General features: G+C 39.8%; 1 protein-coding gene across 4 annotated transcripts in view; it reads right to left on the bottom strand.

Moving 5' to 3' along the window:
- The window catches only part of GRAMD1C (GRAM domain containing 1C), a 52682-nt gene that overhangs the window by 12027 nt on the left and 20283 nt on the right, over positions 1–20372 (bottom strand). For all 4 annotated transcript variants that reach the window (XR_007374640.1, XM_048933889.1, XM_048933880.1 and 1 more), the window contains exons 4-9: positions 17379–17482; positions 16197–16292; positions 14976–15056; positions 9723–9841; positions 8440–8560; positions 4894–5056 (exon numbers count right to left, since the gene is read on the bottom strand). Coding sequence is in view for 3 of the 4 variants with exons in the window: in XM_048933889.1 (XP_048789846.1) it covers positions 4894–5056; positions 8440–8560; positions 9723–9841; positions 14976–15056; positions 16197–16292; positions 17379–17482 (684 nt within the window). In the remaining variant the exon portion in view is untranslated. The remainder of the gene's footprint in view (positions 1–4893; positions 5057–8439; positions 8561–9722; positions 9842–14975; positions 15057–16196; positions 16293–17378; positions 17483–20372) is intronic.

Below are 20372 nucleotides of genomic sequence, written 5' to 3' on the forward strand. Positions count from 1 at the left end.
CTTTGCTATTTCTGCTGCTTGTTGGTTCCTGGAATGGCTCTGCTTTGTGGCTGTTTCAGCCACTCTCACAAGATATATGGAACAGAATTGTTATCCTGGAAGGAAAGCAGTTTCCTATGTCAACCCCAACTCAGTCTGCTTGTGCTTTAGGAAAAAAGTGCATCCTCAGGTTGTCAGGGAATTAACAAAAAAAAAAAAAAAAAAAAAAAAAAAGCCAAACAAAACCTGAAAACCCATCCTCACCAAAAATCCTGAAAATAAAGCTCATGAAGCAAGAGAAAGATAGGACACCTAGCCTTTCAATTGATACAAATAAATGCTCAGAGCTAGCAAAAGGTCACTGCCAGCACACAATGCAAAGGTAGTTTGAATATCATGCTACAGTTCACAAAGTGCCCATAGGCTAAGATTACAGCACTTAAAATCACTATTATCTGGTAGCAGTCAGTATTGATAAATGCAAGTACATGAAGTAAATACCAAAACAGAGCTCCTCAGTGAAAACAAGATCTGACTCTGAGCAGACTTCTGCTCTAGCACTGCTTCTAGCCTTCTAGAAGTCCCCATTACACATACACATGTCCCCAGAATAGTTCTTTGACACAGGCAGGCTACATTATACAACCCCAAAAATTGAAGTAGGAGTGAAAACTTTATGCCTGCACAAGAGATGTACTCCCTGCGCTAGGTTCTGCAAAGTGGAACAAGTAGCAAGCACATATTTTAAGACCTATTGAACCAACCAATATATAGTAGTTATTTGCTAGACTACAAAGCCAGTTGTACTGAAACATTCTGCAGACAGCAAAAAGCTCAGCTCCAGTTTTCAATCAAAAGTTTCAACAGTTTCAGAGTTTCCTCTCAGAGCTGAACCTACCAAAACACAAAACAAACTTGTCTGTCTGACCTCAGCCAACAAGGCTCCAACACTGCAAACCTCCTACTAGAAAAAGCATTCCCCACTTTCCATACTTTGCTAAGAAGGGGGGGAAGCTTCAGACATTCTTATGCTGACACCTCCTTCAACTACTATGCATCAGCTAATTAATATGGAGCCAGACAGTAGATAATCCAAAGACCAAGTGTTATTACTTTAAGATCTTACCTTGCTCTTGAAATACTTTCCTTTTCAAGCATGAATCTCTCCTTCTTATACTGAGGCTCAAGTTTAAGAGCATCCATGGGTCTTGTAATGTAAATTCATATTTATGGATGGATTCCTGTTAGCTGGCTTCCCTACATGTTTTAAAAATCCATTCCTTATAAGTCACGACTAGGGAATGAGCTGCCAAGTACATGGTAATATCTACTGAGGGATGTTTTTCCTCACAATCTCTTTCAGTTCTTGGAAAATTGATGGCATTATCACACAAAACAACACTTTCAGAAAACCCAAGCTGGAACTAGGCTGATATATCAGGCAAGTTAGCTACTTAGATGCTAGGATTCAACAGCCATTTTTCAGGAAGCGTGGACACCTTTCAGATGTGAGGTCTGCAACATGCATGTATTAACACCCCAACTCCACACCAGCAAAAGCTGGTCAGTGCAGGTACCGAGAGCTTGACAAGCCACTTTCATCTGGGCTACTCAGAGCATCTACAGAAATCCTCCAGGAAGCAGTGAGCACAAACAGTAACATAGCTGAAGAATAAGCACGCACATTACATACTTGCAATTTGGACAGAACAGGAAGCTCGAGTGCTCACCTTTGCTACAAATAGAAATCATGTTTGTCTGTTTCCTTTGGTTTAACTCACAGGTAAGCTTTTTACTTACCAGCAATTTACCCAGAATTGGCTTAGAAATATTATTTATAAAAAATGATTATTTTCTTGTAAAAATCTGTCTAATCCCTTAGCTTTTAGTGCTGTTCCACCCCCTTAGCAGTACGCAATTGCCAGCTGCTACCTCTCAGTCTGAAAACATTTATCGATGAATCAGAGATACTATCTGATAAGAGAATCTGAAATTACCCTGACTTTGGGTTAAGGATCCCCAGGGACCCAAAAATCCAGAAGCAAACATTGCCCTGAGTATCCTTGTTCTACAAAAAGGTAGCAAGCCTGCTCCCTCCCCCACTACTGCCTTGCACTTCATAAGGTCACTTCCATCACTGCAAGGCAAGCTGTGAAATACTGTTTGCAGATAATACCGTTACGCACCAGTGATTGCAGAGGTTTGAAAACATCTACAGTGTGAGACAAGGAAGAGCCAGAAAACCAGAGGGGAGCAGGGGGAAAGGGTCCAGGAAAGAAAATTCTGGTCTTTAAATTCCCACTAATAACCAATAGCTCGTGAAGCTAAATACATGCTGCAAGCAAATTAAAGGAGTTGAATCAGTTAGAACAGAGGCTATCCGACAAATTACCAAGACTTCTGATTTTTTCCACTCAGTGGAGATGAGGGAGGGTCAGGGGAAAAAATAAAGTATATACACAGCTCTTGGCACTGCCTGGGATTTCTGTGCCACTGGGAATAGGGGAAAATCGCACACTGTGTGAATAATGTGCAAGTCAGAAACTTAAAACAGATGCACTTCAAAATAAGTCAATAAGACCAACTCTTAGATGGAACATTTTCCAGACACCACCTATTTGAAGATTGCACAGCAGTGTTTGCCACCATAGTAGAATTCTACTATCTTTTCAAAGACCAAAGTGTTAAATTAGCTTAGAGGATGTATTGAGAAATATTGTTATCTTTTTCCTGCTCACAAGATAAAACTTAAACCTCCTGTCTTTAGACAATTCAGGACAGATAACTCTCCAAATGCCTAACCAACAAATTATTGATAGCCATACATTTAACAGAACATTCACTGTCAGGATTTTGATTAAAATGTTAACAAGGCAACACTGCTACCACTGTGTATACAAGGCTGTGTATCCAGAATTTCACCTCTTGAAAAGAACAGGACTAATTTCAACCAAACTATTTTCAACATTTTCTACACCACATATCCCTATCTATAGGATAAGTCCAATCACTGTGGCACCCATCTCACAGTATTATGCTCTCTCATCTCACAGTCATGCTCTCCTGCAGATCGTGCATTTGAGGTGGTCATTAATACACATAGAAACAAAACAGCATGTAAAGTTATTCAAGATCAGGAATTTATGATGTCCCCATCCACAGTAAAGCTTTCAATCACAAAAGACTGTTTTCCAGCATCTTATTTCTCATTCTTTGTATAAAGTATTTTCTGCTGCTGAGCTTCATAGCCACACATAGAAACTCTACATACAAAAAAGTCCTTTGAGGAAACTCAGAATCTGCTGCTTCTATTTTGGGAATACATATTCTGTGCTAAAATTTATCTTCCGAAATTTATAATTGAGACTACAGATATTAGCTTCTAGTTCAGCCAAGAGTTTGTCATGAGTCAAAGTTTATCACACTAATCTAGGAAACTAAACAAAAGCACCAAGATGCAGGTAGCGAAGCTAGTGGTGTACAGGAAGAGACTCCCTTCCCCAGTATGCTGTGTGAAAATTGCCTAGGACAAGAGAGCTACTTGCCAAGGCTCTGGTATTCCAGCTTTGGGTGTCAGGTAGGCCTGGAGGTAGAGAATGACAGCCTTGAATTTGCCCCCTCGCTTTATTTGCCAGGACACAAGAGAGATTAACTGCATGGGTAAACCTTTGCCATGTGGGTAAGCTAATTTCATCTGCATGAAGGAATTCACCTTGTAAAAGTATAGGGCAACTGCAATAGGAAACAGACAAGAAAAAATCCTAAGCATGAAGAAATGAACCTGTGAGAAAAGACTGATGCTGTGTGACTAGAAAATCCTGCTCTGAATAAAAGAGATTTATCCTGAGGGTGGGTGGAGAAATAAAAGCAGCATAAGTTCAGTTCTCTTTTAAAGAGACACCTCCAGTTTAATATGCTCTCTTTGCTCAGCATCAGTTGCAGGGATGACAGCTGTTATTTGCTGCTATCACTTCGGCACACAGCAGCACAAAGACAACAGGACTATTTTCAGTCTGTTTCATTGCATACCTTTACTACCAAAGGCTGAAAGAGGCAGTACAAAAAGGAAAACTGCAAAATCTCTCAACACCAGAAGGCTGAAGCTTTCTGCAGCTTTACAGGATACAACTGAGATTGAGTAAACAATCTGTAAAGCCTGTTAAACATGTACGGGATTAAGCAGCAAATTGCCCAAATATGTAGACTCACAAAAATGATACAGCTTGATATGTATTGAGTTGAATTTGAACTCAAGAAAACAGAAGCAGTACTGGTGAGCAAAAGGAAAGCTAACTGAAATATAAATATATCCTCGGGCAAAGATCACAACTTGCAGGTGGCCAATTCAATCGATTACTTTGAAAGCTTTCCTAGACACTCCAATGACCCCAATCTAACAGCATCTACAAGCACCTTCAATTGCCATCTCTGAAAAGGCAGATTAAGAGCTGGCCTCACACTTCCTGCCAGCAGATGATGAAAGTTCTTTCTCTGCGTATGAAACAAAATTAGCAGTGTATTCAGAAGCTGAGCTCTGCTGTCCTTCATTTGCACACATGTCACTGTCATCCAGTCTGGGTGCAAGGCACGCTCTGGCCTTACTCTCTCCCTAGGACATGCAAAACCTCTCACGCCCATGAAAGCATGAGAAGTGAACATCACATTGTCAAAAAGTTTTTAATATAAGATATTAGCAACTTTTTACCCACCAAAGGGAAAAAAGTATAATCAAAATTTTCACTTTAAACACCTCCAACATTTTTTTTCTCCTCTTAGAATAAGACATTGTTGCTTCAACTCTGTGAAATACTGAAAAGGCTTAACAAAATCAAAAAGGTCTCCAACTTACTCTACAGGTGAAAGGGGACAAGAATAAGGCCATCTTATGGATTCCAAACAGTTAAAAGAAATTACCTTCTTCACTGTCTGAGGCACTGCTCTTCTCTTGAAGATTTTCATTCTCATTCAGATCTAAGGATTTTTCTAAAGATCTGCTTCTGACTAGCTTAACAGATTTCCTTTCTGAAGATGGAATGGGGCTCTTCTTTATTTGTTTCTCATTTAGAGACTCTTCCACCTAAAAAAAAAAAAAAAAGGAAAAAAAAAATCATTAATAATCATAGGCCACTGAAAAAAGAAAAAGTTATTTTCAAAGAAAAACAATACAACCAAAGCCAGAAATTCTACCTGCTCAGTTACCACACAGTCAAGCACTGATTTCCTCCACCTCAGCCAGTCTCCCTTACTCTTTATCTCAGACTTTCACTTTACCCTGGTAACAAGACTTGTTTATCAGCTTTTCTTACCATGAGCCACCTTAAAGAGGCAGTTTACTCCCTATTACAGTTCCTTTCCCTGCATCAATGCTGGCATTTATAAACTCATTAATCTAATGCAGCAATTCACTTCTCATTTGTCAGATTCGTTTTTATACCATTTGAAGAGTCCAACAATCCTAAGGGGAAGCACAGTGAGCAGGCAGAGCACCCCTTTTTCACTAACATTTGGTCACCTCAGTTGAATATTTGAAAAATGTTCTTACTTTGTAGGGCTTCATCACCTTTTAACAAAGCAAAAAAGATAAATAAAAGAAAAACAAACAAAAGCACTTCATAGAGTCACGTTACCTATAAAATGCTACTTCTAGAAATAAAGCAATGGAGTATCATCTACCATTTCCAGTACAGAAGCAGAGCATGCCCCACCACACCAGCCATTGACTCAGTGATGCAGCTCTGAATCATGGGCTACAGTTACTGGGTGTTCAGCTTGCACACACCTTGAGAAGAAATTGCTAGTGAAACCACATACACAAGGTTTGTGCATTTCAAACTGCCACTTAAAACGTTTGTCTAAGAGTTCTAGTTCTCATGCTAAGCCCTCCCTTAAAGCTCCCATTGCATTCAGTGAAAGAACTGGGATCAAGAACAGTGAAGTCCCCATAGGCAGTAGCACACAGATGGTATTAAATGAGGTTTCCTTAACTGAGTAGCTCCAATTAATTGCAGTAAAGATTTATTCAGCACTGAGTCAAAACCAAAAGCAACCGCTGCTTGAATAATCATCGTGTTCTTCCTGTACTACTTGACTTTTTTCAAAAGACAGACCATTTACTATTTTGTGCAACAGAGAACCATTAGCAGAAGGTGTGTGGCTGGAAAACAGACAAATGCAAATTCGATCACAGTATAAGTGAGCAAAAATATTCCCCAAAGGTCAAAAAAAAAATACTGCATCAGCAAAGACAACCAATTAACAAATGCTGCTATTGAATGGAGCTACATGCCTGAAGTTATACTCAGGTACACAATGGAAATGAGGATAATAACCAACATTTCAATGATAACATTCTATCAACACACGAAAAAAGGAGAAAGGAACTAGTAGTGCTGAAGTGTCCAGTACTGCTGAGCTCTGTACCAATGCATTTCTGTTTTTGACCTGCCAAGAGAAGGCTACAGGATAGGGAAAACCTTACAGAGCCTTCTAAAGAGGAGCAGAATGAGCAAGGTGGTTTCCATACAGAGATGACCTGCACTTAGAGCAGACATGCCACAGCTGGCATTACACAGACTTCATTTCATCAACCACAGACAGCTACTGATAATAGCTTTTTCCAAGACAGCCCAAGTGATGCCAGCCAACTCCTTCAATAGTTCAGATCTCTTTCTGAAGTGAACTTGTGGATTTCTTTTGTCTGTCAAAGCAGTAAGGAAGGAGTTAAGCCTTTTTCTCTCCAGCCTTTGGAAGGCAATTATGCTGTGCATCATCAGTGCAATGATATTTGATAAAAGCTTTCTAAGCACTGCCCTCTCCTCTTACTGCCCTTGTGCTTCTACAATATCTGCTATAATCCTGGGCTGTGGGGAGAGCGTACGCATTCTTTAGAAACACCAAATGTTTAAAACAAACATTATGTATTTTAGCTACACTAAAATAATAATCACATTTATCAAGATTGCTGCTTTACATTATAATTAAACAACTTGTTTGAAGTGCGACTATCCAAAAAGAATCCTAAAATTAACCCTGCTCATAGATCAAATCCCTGGGTATTTCTGCTTACCTACACGCCCAATTAGATTTAGCACCTGCCACTAACATCTCTGGGAGCAACACCTAGTAGGCAAACAAAACACTTCTCTACACAGAGCCATTACTTTAAAATGACTTGTTCTTGTGCAAATAAGATTTAAACAAGTCCAAATCAAGGCTACCTGGGTAATTTTACTTACTCTAAAAAGTCAGAATTCCAGCAGCATCCACAGTCTTCCCAGGCCTCCCCTTCAGCTTTCCAAAAACTCTTGTTTTAGAATCCTAGGACTCAGGGACACCCTTTGTAGTAACTAAGCTTTTAACACAGCTTTTGTTCACTGGGTATCAGTCTCTAGCCACCAACCTGCATTTCCACTGAACCATTTAAAGCCTACTTAAAAGCCCAAACAAGTTTTACGAAGTAACAAAAGCCAGAAGACCTCAATGATAGTAAGCACTGTTACAAGCATCTCCTTTCTTCCCTCTGAATTTTTCCAAAGCTGAAACAGCAACTAAGTAGCTGATCTGAGAATAGCGACAGGCTTTGGCGCTCTGTTTGCTTTTCTCTCCCTTGGGGTATCTATTAACCAAGAGAAAATGCCTGTAACTGTTTAGGACTATAACTGCACATAGCCCCAGGAACCACGCTAAATGCTGTGCGCAACTCAGATACCGTTACTAAAGCATTTACCCTCTCAAATAGAGAATTACACTCACAAATTCATTCCACACCACAAAACCACCCACATTTGTTCAGTTCTTTATCAACTGAAAGGATGAGGAAAACTCATCCTAACCAAGGGTGTTCTTGTTTTTTTGGTTGTTTTGTTTGTTTGTTTTTAATTTCCTGCTTTCTAAATGATCTCCGTAAGTTTAATTAAGCAGGGGTAAAGTGGAAGAAAAGAGGTTTCATATATTCACAACAGAAGACTAGCTGAACTCTGAAGGCAGGGATACATAGCATAACTCACCCTCTAATAATCCTCATGTATAGCAGGCAAAAGAGCCTTGAGGAGATTTTTTAAATAGAAATAGCACAAGCAAAAAAGCATTGGAAGTTAACACAAGTACTGCTTTCATAAAGCACTTACATAGAAACGCACAGCGTGCATAGGAAGATGGACAAAACATGATTAGTTTTGTTTTTACAGCTGGGAAGACCAAGGCCTAAACCTCAGCATTATGCAGTGAATTAGAAACTCACACCAATGATGTTATCTTATCCTGAAGTTTGCTTCCCAAATATATTCTTGAAACCTGACAGTATTCATATCCAATTTCTGATGTGAAAACCTTTTAGGCTATCAGGAACTCCCAATGAATTTCACAAGTTACAATTCCCATGCATTTTATGTTTACAGATAGACAAGTTCAGCATATTTCTTATCAGTTATGAATAGCAAGAAAGACTGAGTCAGCACTTACGCCTGACAACACGTGTCTATTGAGTGACTCTCCTTCTGTTTGAAGTGTGGATTCCCGAACTAAACCAGCTGTTTTAGGTAGTTTGTCATCCCTTTCTCCAGGTTCATCACAAATGCTAGATCTGTCCAAAGGAAGAAATAAGATGTATTTGGAGCCACATATGTATCTGTAAGTAAATAAACTTGGCTTTGTAAAACTGAACAATGCAATCCGCATTTCCTTTTTAAGCTTTTAATGAGCAATTCCTGCACTCACACAATAGTTATTCTGCTAATATTAACAGCTACCAGCTAAATCCTCCCACATCAACCTCATTAACCTCTCAAGCCATGCTTCTCACCATAACCACCTCAATAAATCCAGCTTTTGCCTATGTTGTTAGTAAAAACAAAGCACAGGTGAGATAGAAAGCATGCACTCTGCAGAGGAACAGAGGTAGCCTTGAGTGAATTTAGAAAAAAGTACCTGAAGAAACACCGAGACTTTTTTCCTGCATCCATTATTCCGGAGTTGCACAGTACTGCATTTATTATTATTATTTTTAAAACAGATAAAACCCAGGAAATACTTAATGGGACATTTTTTGAAGCTTGCAGTGAACTGTTTTCTTTTCCTATTACACATACTCGATAATGCAGGAATGAAAAAGAGATGCCAGTTACATTGTTCAATTTTACAAAGTCATTTACGTACAGATACAAAATTAAAACTCCACTGTTAGGATTACACTGACTGTTCATAAGATATAGGTCATATTTATTCCAAGAAATCAATAAAACTATTTCAGAAAGATATCTATATACAGTTTTCTTCTAATTCAACCTGAGTATCATATGTAAAATAAGCTAAGACCTGATACATAGGGACAACAAAGCAAGTATTTTAGTCTCCACAGAGTGAGGAAAAGCATTTGAACAGCAGATATAGCTCCATTCCATTCAGCCCTTCCAAACTGTTGAAGGGCATATAGATCACTGACCAAACATTATCAGGAGGAAAAGTTGATATTTAAGCTATCCTGCCCTCCCACCAGGCAAATCCAGGGGCAGCAAGGTCTTCCTATCTCCCTGTATAAGGGGCCTCAGCAGTGTTCCTCTTTTAAGCAATGAACACAATTAAGTTTTTATGCATATTCAGCTTACGCTGTTCAGTTCTCTGCATAATTTTACTCTAGGCTTAACCTTTCAGGTAAGGCTACAGCAGCACTTTGGAAAGCAGTTTCTAAAATAAGAGATCATTACTTCCCCATGAGTATATCAATAAGCATTATAGTCTCCCCTTACCGACACTGCCCATTGTCCTCAGATGATGAGTGGAAGCTCTCCATCTCCTCAGTGTTCAGGCCCAGCTCAGAGCCATAGCTCTGGTGCACCAGCTGCCAGAATTCCTGCTTGGTCAGCCTCTGAAAGAAAGCGAGCTAGTCAAGAACTATGCTGTGGAGCAGTAAGGCACAGTAGGTAAAACAGTAAGAAGTTTGAATTACGCCACAGCCTTTAACCTTGCTTCTGACAAGGTCTGCAAGCATTTAGGTATCACATTTCAAGATTAGATTTCAGCATTTTGGGGAACTGAACTCCCATCTACTTCATGTTCCCAATCCATCACTGTTCAACCAATAGTGCCAGACGTTAAAAAAAACTAGCATTTCAAGAAAAAAATGCTTGTATTTGCATCTTCATTTATCACCAGCATTTTCAGAAATATCTTCAAAGCATCCCCCTCCTGAGTTTCACAAGACACGGCACAAAACCAGTAGCTAGCAGACAGCCACTCACTCCCTCCCCCTTTGATCCCAAACTTTACAGATCTGTGCCTGTTTCCTTGGGATGTGCAGACCACTCTACCAGCAGAGAGAGACTAGCACTTCACTCACTGCAGACATTAGTGCTAGCTCAGCCAGCAGTCCATCTCACCAAGGTGGGGCAGCAGGTGGGACACCGCCACAAGCTCCATAGGTATAATACCTCGTCTCACAGCTAGTCGCTCTTCTCTTTCCCTATAAGCTCCATGAATTCCACATTCTTTCTGACCATCAGGAAAGTTAGGGAAATGAGTTTTACAGCCAACTCATATCAGCAAAGTAAGCAGCTAGTTTCAAAGTCCACTTTTTCTGGCAGGAAAGGGCCAAACAAGAAAAAAAAAAAAAAAGAAATGCAATAATATTGTTTGTGTATTTAGTCAAAGAAGCCAGGCGTTACACTGGAAAATGTGCCGCAGTCATGATCCATATTGATCAAGGGAACAGAACCATGCTAATGAGGCAGTAACACAGGTCTGCTTACTATTTGCATGAAATGATCACATTAAATACTCGTGCATTATTTAAAGGGCTTTTAAGCGATCCTCTCCACCTCTTTGCTCTGCCTGCAGTGTTACACCACCTACACTTTTAGCCACCCAAAAAAGGCCGCTGCACAGGCACCCAGGTAAACGCTCACCTACACACGGTCGGTTCCTCACGCCGGGTCGCGGCCCCGCTCCATACGCTCCCCCCGCCCAACGCACACACAGACACACACAGCCCGGCACTTTCTCCTCTCACCCTCCGGGCCCGCAGCCGCCGCCCGGCTCCTCCCCGCCGCTCCCGGGCCACCCCGGCCCTTTCCCACTTCCTGCTCGGCGGCGAGGCCCGGCCCCACAGCCGCAGGGGCTGCCCCGGGCCGGTACCGCACGGCCCCTCGCCCACCTCCCTCACGGCGAAGCGCGAAGCCACAGGCGGTGTCGGCTGCTCTCTGAGGGGACAGACGTCGGGCTTTTCTACGAGCACCCTGCTGGCACAGATCTCTGCCTTTACTTGCACCAGGGACAAAGGAAGCGTTACAACACTGAACACGCACCTAGAGAGCACGGGTCCTAACAGCTAGCACCGGCCTCCATTGCCCCGTGAGATTTCCTGCGGGGCACCACGGTGCTCGGCAAGCACCAAACGCACAGCTGCCTCACCTTCCTTCCAGGGACATTGTGTGTGCTTCAGCTTTCTCTTTAATTGGCTGAAAACAGACAGTGCCTACCTGTTTTTAAAATACGACTGAGGTACACGCTGAGAGCCCACCTGTCCACCAGACATTAAATGGCAGGCACGCGGCTGCTTTCATTCTGTTACCCAGTACTTCCCCAGCTTTTTTTCCAGTCCTAAGAGACCTGCCATGGCTAAGCACCAATACGCTCATCAGCACGGTCTGCATCAGTCTGCAGGCTTATCAGCCTGTTCTTGTACAAGGAACTCACTGGTTCACAGAAGGAAAAACTACAAGCTGTGCATTTTAGTAATCTATAAAGTTGTTTCCTGTGGTTTTGAAAAGTCAATGTTACTAACTTCTGTTTCTAGAGCCAGGATTCTTGCAATCTACTCAATTATTTCTAGCTCAGTTAGATACAGTAAGTCATTAATAGTCAGCCCAGCTTCAAATCAGACTTGCTGTACTATAATCAGAAAAGATTAGTTCTAAAGGCAAAGAGGGCATGACTTTTCTGGCTCAGATTTCTGTCTCTGAGCAGAAGCAGTCTGGAGTGGCTCTGAAACTTGTAAAGCTGAAACTAAATCCAGACTACTCTGCCCACTCAAGGTGATGCTCTGTGCTAGATTATTTCTCAGTTCTTTATATTAAAAAAAAAAAAGAAAAAAAAAAAAAGAAAAAAAAAAGAAAAAGAAAAAAAAGGCTAAAAAGGCTAAAAGCAGCAGTGGTGCACATTTTTGTCCTTTCAGCCTGGAACGTAGTATCAGTACTTCATGTCACAGCAGTTAAAGTGGTGGCATCAAACAGGCTGTCCTACAAAATACCGTAAGTAAAGCTACTGATTTTTACCCCAGCAGACAGGTGCAGAAGTAAAGACAAGATACTGCACAAATGTTTAATCCAGGGACACCCCACACACAAACACACTCTCAAACCAAGCAACTCTAACATGGAATGTTGCCCAATTTCTTGATTACAATGGCAAAGGTTAACAGCGAATACTCAGTTCAGTTAAAACTGCCTGAACATGAAGGTCAAAATCGAACTCAGCCCTCTTTGATCTTTAAAACAACCTCTGCTGAATGCAAAGGTGCAACAAGTCTTTTTCAAAACCTTGCCTTAGAATCTGGTTGATTTACTGCCCCAGAGGATGTTTGCCACAAGAACCCCAGTTCAACTGAAGTTCTGGTCCCTTCTCACACCCTTAGACTTATCTGCTTCAGCACCTGGAGACTGGCACAAATCTCTATCAAGCGAAGCAAAGGAATAAAAGGAAAATAATCCAACTCTAAGGACAAGGACTCACGGGAATTGAGACCGAGTTAAGAGCCTGTTCTATTAGAAATAAGGAACATTGTGTTTGTTTGGAATTTGAATAATCTGCTTAATTATATTTTAATTTGTTCTTTCTCCCTCAAACTGGAGGGATAGTTGACATCCATGAACTTCAGGAGAATAAAGCGATAGTATAAATGCCATTGCTCTTTCTATCATTAACAACCATGACTAAAATTGTTTCTGCCAATTTGGAAAGCCTGTTGAAAAGCAGGAATCATTGCTGATTTAATAAACTGATGCATTATTTAAAGCTTCAGTGGATGGGAAAGCTGCTATCTGTTTTATCAAGGTTGGTGTCATGTCTCTTCCAGACCTACATTAATGATTCCTTATTTTCCATGATGCTTCCCTTCTAAACAGAAGCATTTCAAAAACAGTGGCATGGTAAAAACCTAGAAGGTTCACTTTGACTGCGTTTTGCAACAGGAATTAAATGTGGATTTCCCCCCCTCCCCCCCTCAAACAGAAGTCTTTACACGGACATTTTAAAAAGAAAAGTGCCATCTTAAGAGGAGGCTACCCACTGATTTAAAAGGAAACAAAGTTGAACCACATCAAGTACAGAGAAGCTACAAGCTACAGAATTGCAGCTCAGCTAAAGTGATCAGGAATCCTTACCAGACCATGAAGAAGTTAGAAGACAGCATCTTGGCCTAATTAAGCTTAGAGTAAATGGTTACACGTATTCCATGTCTTTCTCCTACATAATGCAATTTCTAATCCAAAAGGCAGACTTCACAGAAGACTAATTGTTGAACTGTCTACGAACATGACACTTAAGTACAAGGCAAAATGGCCACAAGATGGAGATCTGGTAAAGAGCATGCTGACCCTCCTGAGAAGTTCTGCAGGGGGTAAAAGCTTAGAGTATACTGGGTAAAGCAGGTAAGTTGCTCTTCAGAAGAAGTGAGACTGTGTAACACAAACTCAACAGCTAGGAAGTTCTGAAAAGGCCACAGCTAGCAACTGAAATCGACAGTTGTGCTAACACAATTTGAAGCACATGCAATTCCAAACCCCAGGATCAAAATCTGCAACTCTGGGATTATCTACCATAAGGTGGTGCAAACCAACACTGTGACAGTTGCTTACAGAGTTTCCTTCTGACGAGACACGAATAACTTTATTTCATAATTTAACAGTACCACGTCATTGCCTAGACTGGTAGATACATTCCAGAGAATAATTAAATTATCCATAGGGTTTAAAACATTCTGCTGCTAGCAGAAGAAACATTAAAACCAGCTCCTTTTGGAAACAATTCCAGGGAGATCATTACATTGTCACAAGCATCACAGATCCTGACAGGATCCCTTTGACAACTACCTCCCAGAAACACCAGGCTCACAGCACCGCATACCACACCAGAGCCTCAGAGGTAAGACGTACCTTTCAAATGTATACTGTCCCTCTGATGAGGGCATGTGCTCATCTACTCAGTGCCTCTCTGTAACTTGATCTAGTTGAATAAGCAGTAAAGATTTTCATAAACAGATTAATTTTGCCTTAATTGGCATTTTGTTGATTTCCAGCTTTTGGTTACAGAAGTGCCTCTGGGCTGCCTTAACACTCATTTAACCAAAAATGTATGTGGCAACTGTATCAGTACTGCAACAGCTTTAAGCCTTTGGGTACCACTACACTACAGACTGAAAGAGATATTTCAGTATTCAACTGCAAATACGTTGGAATATTTAAACAATGAGAGCCATAAACAGGAAGGAGACTGTTTTCAAAAATTGCATTACTTACACTGATGTTCTGCAACAAAATTATCAGTACATTTTTAGAAAGATTAGCTTATGTGCCCACAAATTGAAACATAAATCAACCTAACAAACAGGAGTTGCCAAAATACACTCCCGTATCATTCAGCTTACTTTTGTCACATTTATTCAAGGTCAGGGGAATTTTAATGAATGGCTGGCAAAGGTTCTAACTTATCTGAGAAGGTGACTTTTGGCCTTTTTTTTTTTTTTTCTTAAAAGGAAAAGAAAGTTTTATTTTTTCTTCAAAAATAACCAGCAAAGCTAAACACAGCAGTATAAAAACAAAAAGGATAAGAACCTTATTTGTCATCTGAAGTACAAGGAGGCAAAGGAGACCATGAGGTTAGAATTCCACATCAAGACAGAGTTAATTTTTTCTTCAGGAAAGTCTCATTCCCTCAAGATGCATCTCCATATATTACAAAAGATTCTTTTGTTATTTAACCACAGGCACCAGCACTTAGAAGCTTACCTTATCCAACAACACATTCTGCCATAAGCGAAAGATACTGAGGTAGCTTCTGTCTCTTGCACTGAACGATGTGAAGAAAAACTGTAGGAAAAAAGTATGAAAATCTCACTTGTAGGTATTTAAAGAAAACCACAATGCTTCCTTATACCTTAAACATTCTAACATTTTCAGTAATTGCATGTTCCTCAGTAACTGCATATTCCTCACACTGAACACTTCTTAATCGCTTCTAGTAAGCAAGAATTAGATCTCCAGTAGTCACAGCATATAAAAACTCTTGCTTGTCTGGACATTCAATTGCAACCATTTGTACCCCTCAACTGAATACACAAAGGCTTTCATCCACTTCCAAATGGGAAGTGAAACAAATCAGATGTATATGCCTATTCCTTAAAGGTCACAGCCCTTTCCATCCTACCTCTACATACTCCTTTTATTAAATCTTTTCACCTGGGACGTGAAATTACAATAATTAAAATCAGAAATCAAATTAATGTGTCATTTGTAGTTTTAACTACTTAGAAGTTGGTTCAGTAGAGAAAAAATATCTTCTTTGAGGAAAGAAGTTAATGTTTTCAGAAGAAATTGAGAGGGAGCAGCCAAATGTGGAACAACAGGAGTCATAGCCCCTTCAGAGAGAACAGCTCCAGAATCATCCTAGAAAATTATCTTCTGTATCCAGTCAAGAAGTCTCACTTTTGAGACACTGCCAGAAGAGGTATCATGAAATACACGTTGGACATGAGCATTCTGCATCACAGTTTTCAGTTTCATCCAAATTCAAGTCCCACAAAAGAACTATTTTTACCAAATAAAATTGGATAGTTTACATGTAGATTTCTCCATGACTCAAAGCCCATGTATCACAGCACTTTCACTTTCAGCAATTTCTTATGGAACATTTAAATCTGATGAGAACAAAAATAACAAATCCAAAGACATCCTGAATTCATTTCCTGTATTTTTAGTTTTTAAGTAGAATTTGATAACCAGTAGGACAAGAATTCCCCTTTCAGGTTACTGCATCAGTGTTATCAGTGGGGTTTGTAATCAAGCTAGAGTTGATAGTTTGGTCTCTCTGCACACCAGCTTTCAAGTCTGCCTTCTAATTCTAGTAATGTTTAAAAACTTGTCAGGGAAAGTTACATATTCAAAACCAGAAGTGCTCAGTTCTGGAAATTATCATTTAAAAGACAAATGTACTTAGATTCAGGCTTTCACCTTTTCTCCTTTTGTTGCTATCTGTATGGCATTTGGAATGAGCCGAGCAGTTTTTTCCTTTGTCATGAAAGTGATATCCTTCAAAGCAATGGAAATCTAAGCAGAAAGAGAATAAATACATTTTTTAAATTTAAGCTTTTTTTTCCAATTTACAGAATCATAGAACACGCAAGAAAAACTCAAATTTTAATCCCAAACGCCAGAATGAAATACAAATAAGATTTTGAAGGCAGTTGTCTCCCTTTGCTAACCTTCACAGCAAGCATCCCAAATTTGTAGCAAATTAAGTTGATTTAAGAACAATTTCTTCTTTCATATTAGGATTAGAGAAGCAAGTTGTTCTGTCTCTTCTTTCCTTCCACCCTTGCAGCAGCACTCCACAATGAAGGGCAAAATATCAACTATATAAAACCATACAGGCTGTGATTTCAAAAGGATTTTTTTTTTTAATAATTTTTTTTAAGTATCAGGTCTACAAGAAAATTTTGATCATCAAATCCATTTGATGAAATTAAGCTTGATTTCTAATTGAGTATTTCCATACCTTCTTAAGTACACAAACTACCTGTTGCCTGCACTGTATATGTCAAAGCAGATAGAATTCAAGAGATTAAGTTGTCAGCCTTCTCAGCTGCATGTTTTGATACATCACCATCACCTTTACCTAGGCTACCTTCCATTTCTCTTCACCTCTTTATGCTATTTATTCAGCAGGTTGCAACAACTGCTTTCATGAAAACTTAACTCATTAAGCTAATTTCAAGAAAAAGAGCCAATATATCATGAATATCTACTTCTGCTTATACTGATCAAAAGCTACACACCACAATGTGAGAACTTCTACCAAAGTTATTTTTCAGATTGCCTATAGTTATTCTTAGATGCTGATACTTTATATATACAAATATATATGACAAGGCAAATCATTAAAGAATTGTAAAAGATCAGCTTTAAGAAGAAAACAATTGCCAAATGTCTTCCTATACTGAATGACTGAGTAGGCTTATTTCTGCTCAGACATCTCCAAGACTACCCTCACTTTATGGTGCAACAGATTTGCATTTCCACTCAGGGATATAAGCTCAGCATGAGATGGACAGGATAAAAGTCCCTCAAACAGATCTTACATCCTGATACTACAAGGACAAAGAAATGGGTTTCAAGTACGCTAAGAAATCTTACTGTAGTCTCCCATCGGAAGATGTTGCTGTGGAAACAGAGCCAGTTTTCAGAGAGATACAAGCGTCCTTGCAGCAGGATATCCTTCTGGAGAGCACAAGCATAATCTGCATATGGAGAGAAAGAGCAAGTTTACTCACTTACTGCAGTTCAGTAGACCCAAGCATGTTAACTTAAAAGGAGATAATGGTATTACAATACAAATCAAAACGCATTTCTTCCACTCTTTTCAACTCTGATGGCAGACTTGCACTGGGTTGCACCCAAACTACTGTTTGGGAACACCTCAAAAGTCAGAGTCCATAGAAATACCTGTATAAAGACAATATTTCATACACTGACCCCCTGTGCCTTATCCTGTGTTTTCAGAGAAGAAGTAGGAATACATAGGAGAAATAGTCACAAACATTAGTCAAGCATTAGAGAGCATAAATAAAACAATACACAGACAATTTATAGTATAACAGATTCTACTACCAACTCCTACGTAACAATTATTCATATATTGTAGTACAGCAATGATTTTCCACTGAACAGATCCTATCACTAGCTAAAGCTATCTGCAGAGTAAGACATTAAAAGACAGCTTGAAGCAATCCAGTTCTTTAGGCAGGGGATATTTTCATCACTTGACTGTTGTTTTTATTATGATACTGCCTCAGGCCGAAACATCCCTACTAAGGAATATTTTTCATCTGGAATGCAATTACCCATCATCAGATACCTGCTGATCAAAACTGAGATATGAGGATTTGCTTGCACTTTTAAGTCTTTGAGAGAATTTTCATCAAGAGCCTGAAGACTCAAACTCTTCCAGAAGCACTCAGCACTAAAGTGAGGATACGGAAATAAATGTCAAAGTTCTCTTTAGTCATACAGAAAGAAAGTTCAGACAGACAGACCGCTTCTGAAAGCTACAACCTAGAGGTTACATTCTGTTTTTTCTTACATAATAGGCATCTGTTCACACAGAATGATTTCAACTGTAGAAGTATCAAAGTGTTTCTCCTTTTTTATTCTGAAAAACACTTTGTTATTTTCCAACCTATCATTTTTATTTTGTATGCATCAAAAAGATGAACACAGTTCTTGTCCAAGCTGCAAGAAGTTCAGAAGTCTCTCATCACACTAACTTAGTGGTAAATCTCCTGGATTTTCCCTCAAGTGAGTACAAATAAAGTTTCTCACAAGATGCACGAAGCATACGTACAAGCCCAAACAATTTCACAAACTTAAATTCCAAATGAATCCATTTCAAGTGCACGTTTAAAATTCAAGAGAAGTCCAAAACCAAAGTGCTGGAGAGATAGAGAAGGCAGCAAGAGTCTGAGGTTAAGGACTTCCAGAAACTAATATCAAAACGTTTCCATCTAACTTTTATGTTTGGAAGACTGGCTCCTATTTAAACCTGTAAGTACTATCTAGCACCTTATGGGAGCATCTTACTACTTTTTCCTCATCCACATACTAGCCAGATACCCATACTAGAAACAATATCCAAAATAATACTCCTCCTTTCTTGCAGAGCTAGCACAAAATTACTCCCCTGGGAGGCTTGGGCAAGTGACAAGCAACACCATGACGTACCTACAAAAGACAATGTCAGAACAAAGGAAGAGGTTAGCATTTCTCCTTTTGTGTTATCAGATCCAGTAACTTAAGATGCTACCTAGAAACAATAATTTGCAGACAAATTAAAGTTAGTGGCACTCCTTTAAACTCCCATTTTGAAAGTCTAAACCTTTTATTATCATAGAATTTTTTCATATGATCTTTGAAAGTTTGCTCCAAAATTAATTCTTCCTATTTATTTCCATGAACATTACAACAGCTATAAAGCACAACTACACTTTGATACAGCAAATTCTCAGCTACAAAACACTACTGCTCAGCACAGTCACCACAGTTCAGCTATGCATTTTCACTAGCTATGAACAAGAGCCTGCATGCTGCACTCAAAAATCTGCATCAAGGAGATGGCCTGCTGTTTCACACGTTCTGTGACAGCATCTATACTAGGAAAACGTTGCCCATGTCAGTGTGGACAGATGAAAGTTGAAAGGTGCCAAATCTATTTGACTAGACAGACTATACAGTGGACGTGACAGAATGGCCCAGCCAAGATTGGCAACATGCTCCACAGTCTTCAAACTGGTATGAGGCCTGATGTTACAATGTTGCAACAGAAAGGTTATCTTTTCTGGCTGGACTCTCTAAGGCAGAGCTTTCAGCTTAGTCAGCACCAACAGTTTGTCCAGGCTGCAGGATACCCAGAAGGATTATCCCTCTCTTACCCTAGAAGAGGGTACGCACACTGTACTCATCACTTTACTCACCAGGAGCTGCATCTTAAACTTTTCCCTTCAGTGGGGAATTCATATGTCACCATTCCACAGACGGTAGTTCCGACTCTGGCTTATAGTGGCTTACCAGTATCTCATACACCAGTAATGATGCAACCCAGAAACTCACTTTCAGCCTCATATTGGTTCAAGAGGTCCTGACAAATTGCTTAGTGTTCTTTCTGCTCTGGGTAAACACTCATGGGATTCACCTGGTGCAAACTTTGTGATATTCCAACATTGCCACCATGGTTTCTAATACATTGAAGCTGATATTCAGCTCTACAGAGTTTCCTGGGCACAATACGTTGATTCACACTGATGAACTGATCCAAAACACGGACCATATTTCATGTTGCAGTCACTACTGCTGAAATGCACCACCCACTGCCTCACTGTGCCTTAAATTCACTGTCTAGTTTCCATAAATATTCAGCAAGCCAATGAATAGGTCAATAGGTGACTTTTTTTTCCCCTCACGTGGAGAAATTCACCTTTGCTTCATCTACACTTCCATATCAGATGCCATTTTGTCAGACTGCCCCTCTGCTGCCATCTGCCTCATGGCAACAACATGTAAGGAAATACTGGTAGGAAGGTTCAGCCATACCACCACTCACCTCTGACATTGTGGGCCAACATAACAAAATAAGTG

The sequence above is a fragment of the Lagopus muta genome, chromosome 1, assembly GCF_023343835.1.
Source record: "Lagopus muta isolate bLagMut1 chromosome 1, bLagMut1 primary, whole genome shotgun sequence".
Lineage (NCBI taxonomy): Eukaryota > Metazoa > Chordata > Aves > Galliformes > Phasianidae > Lagopus > Lagopus muta.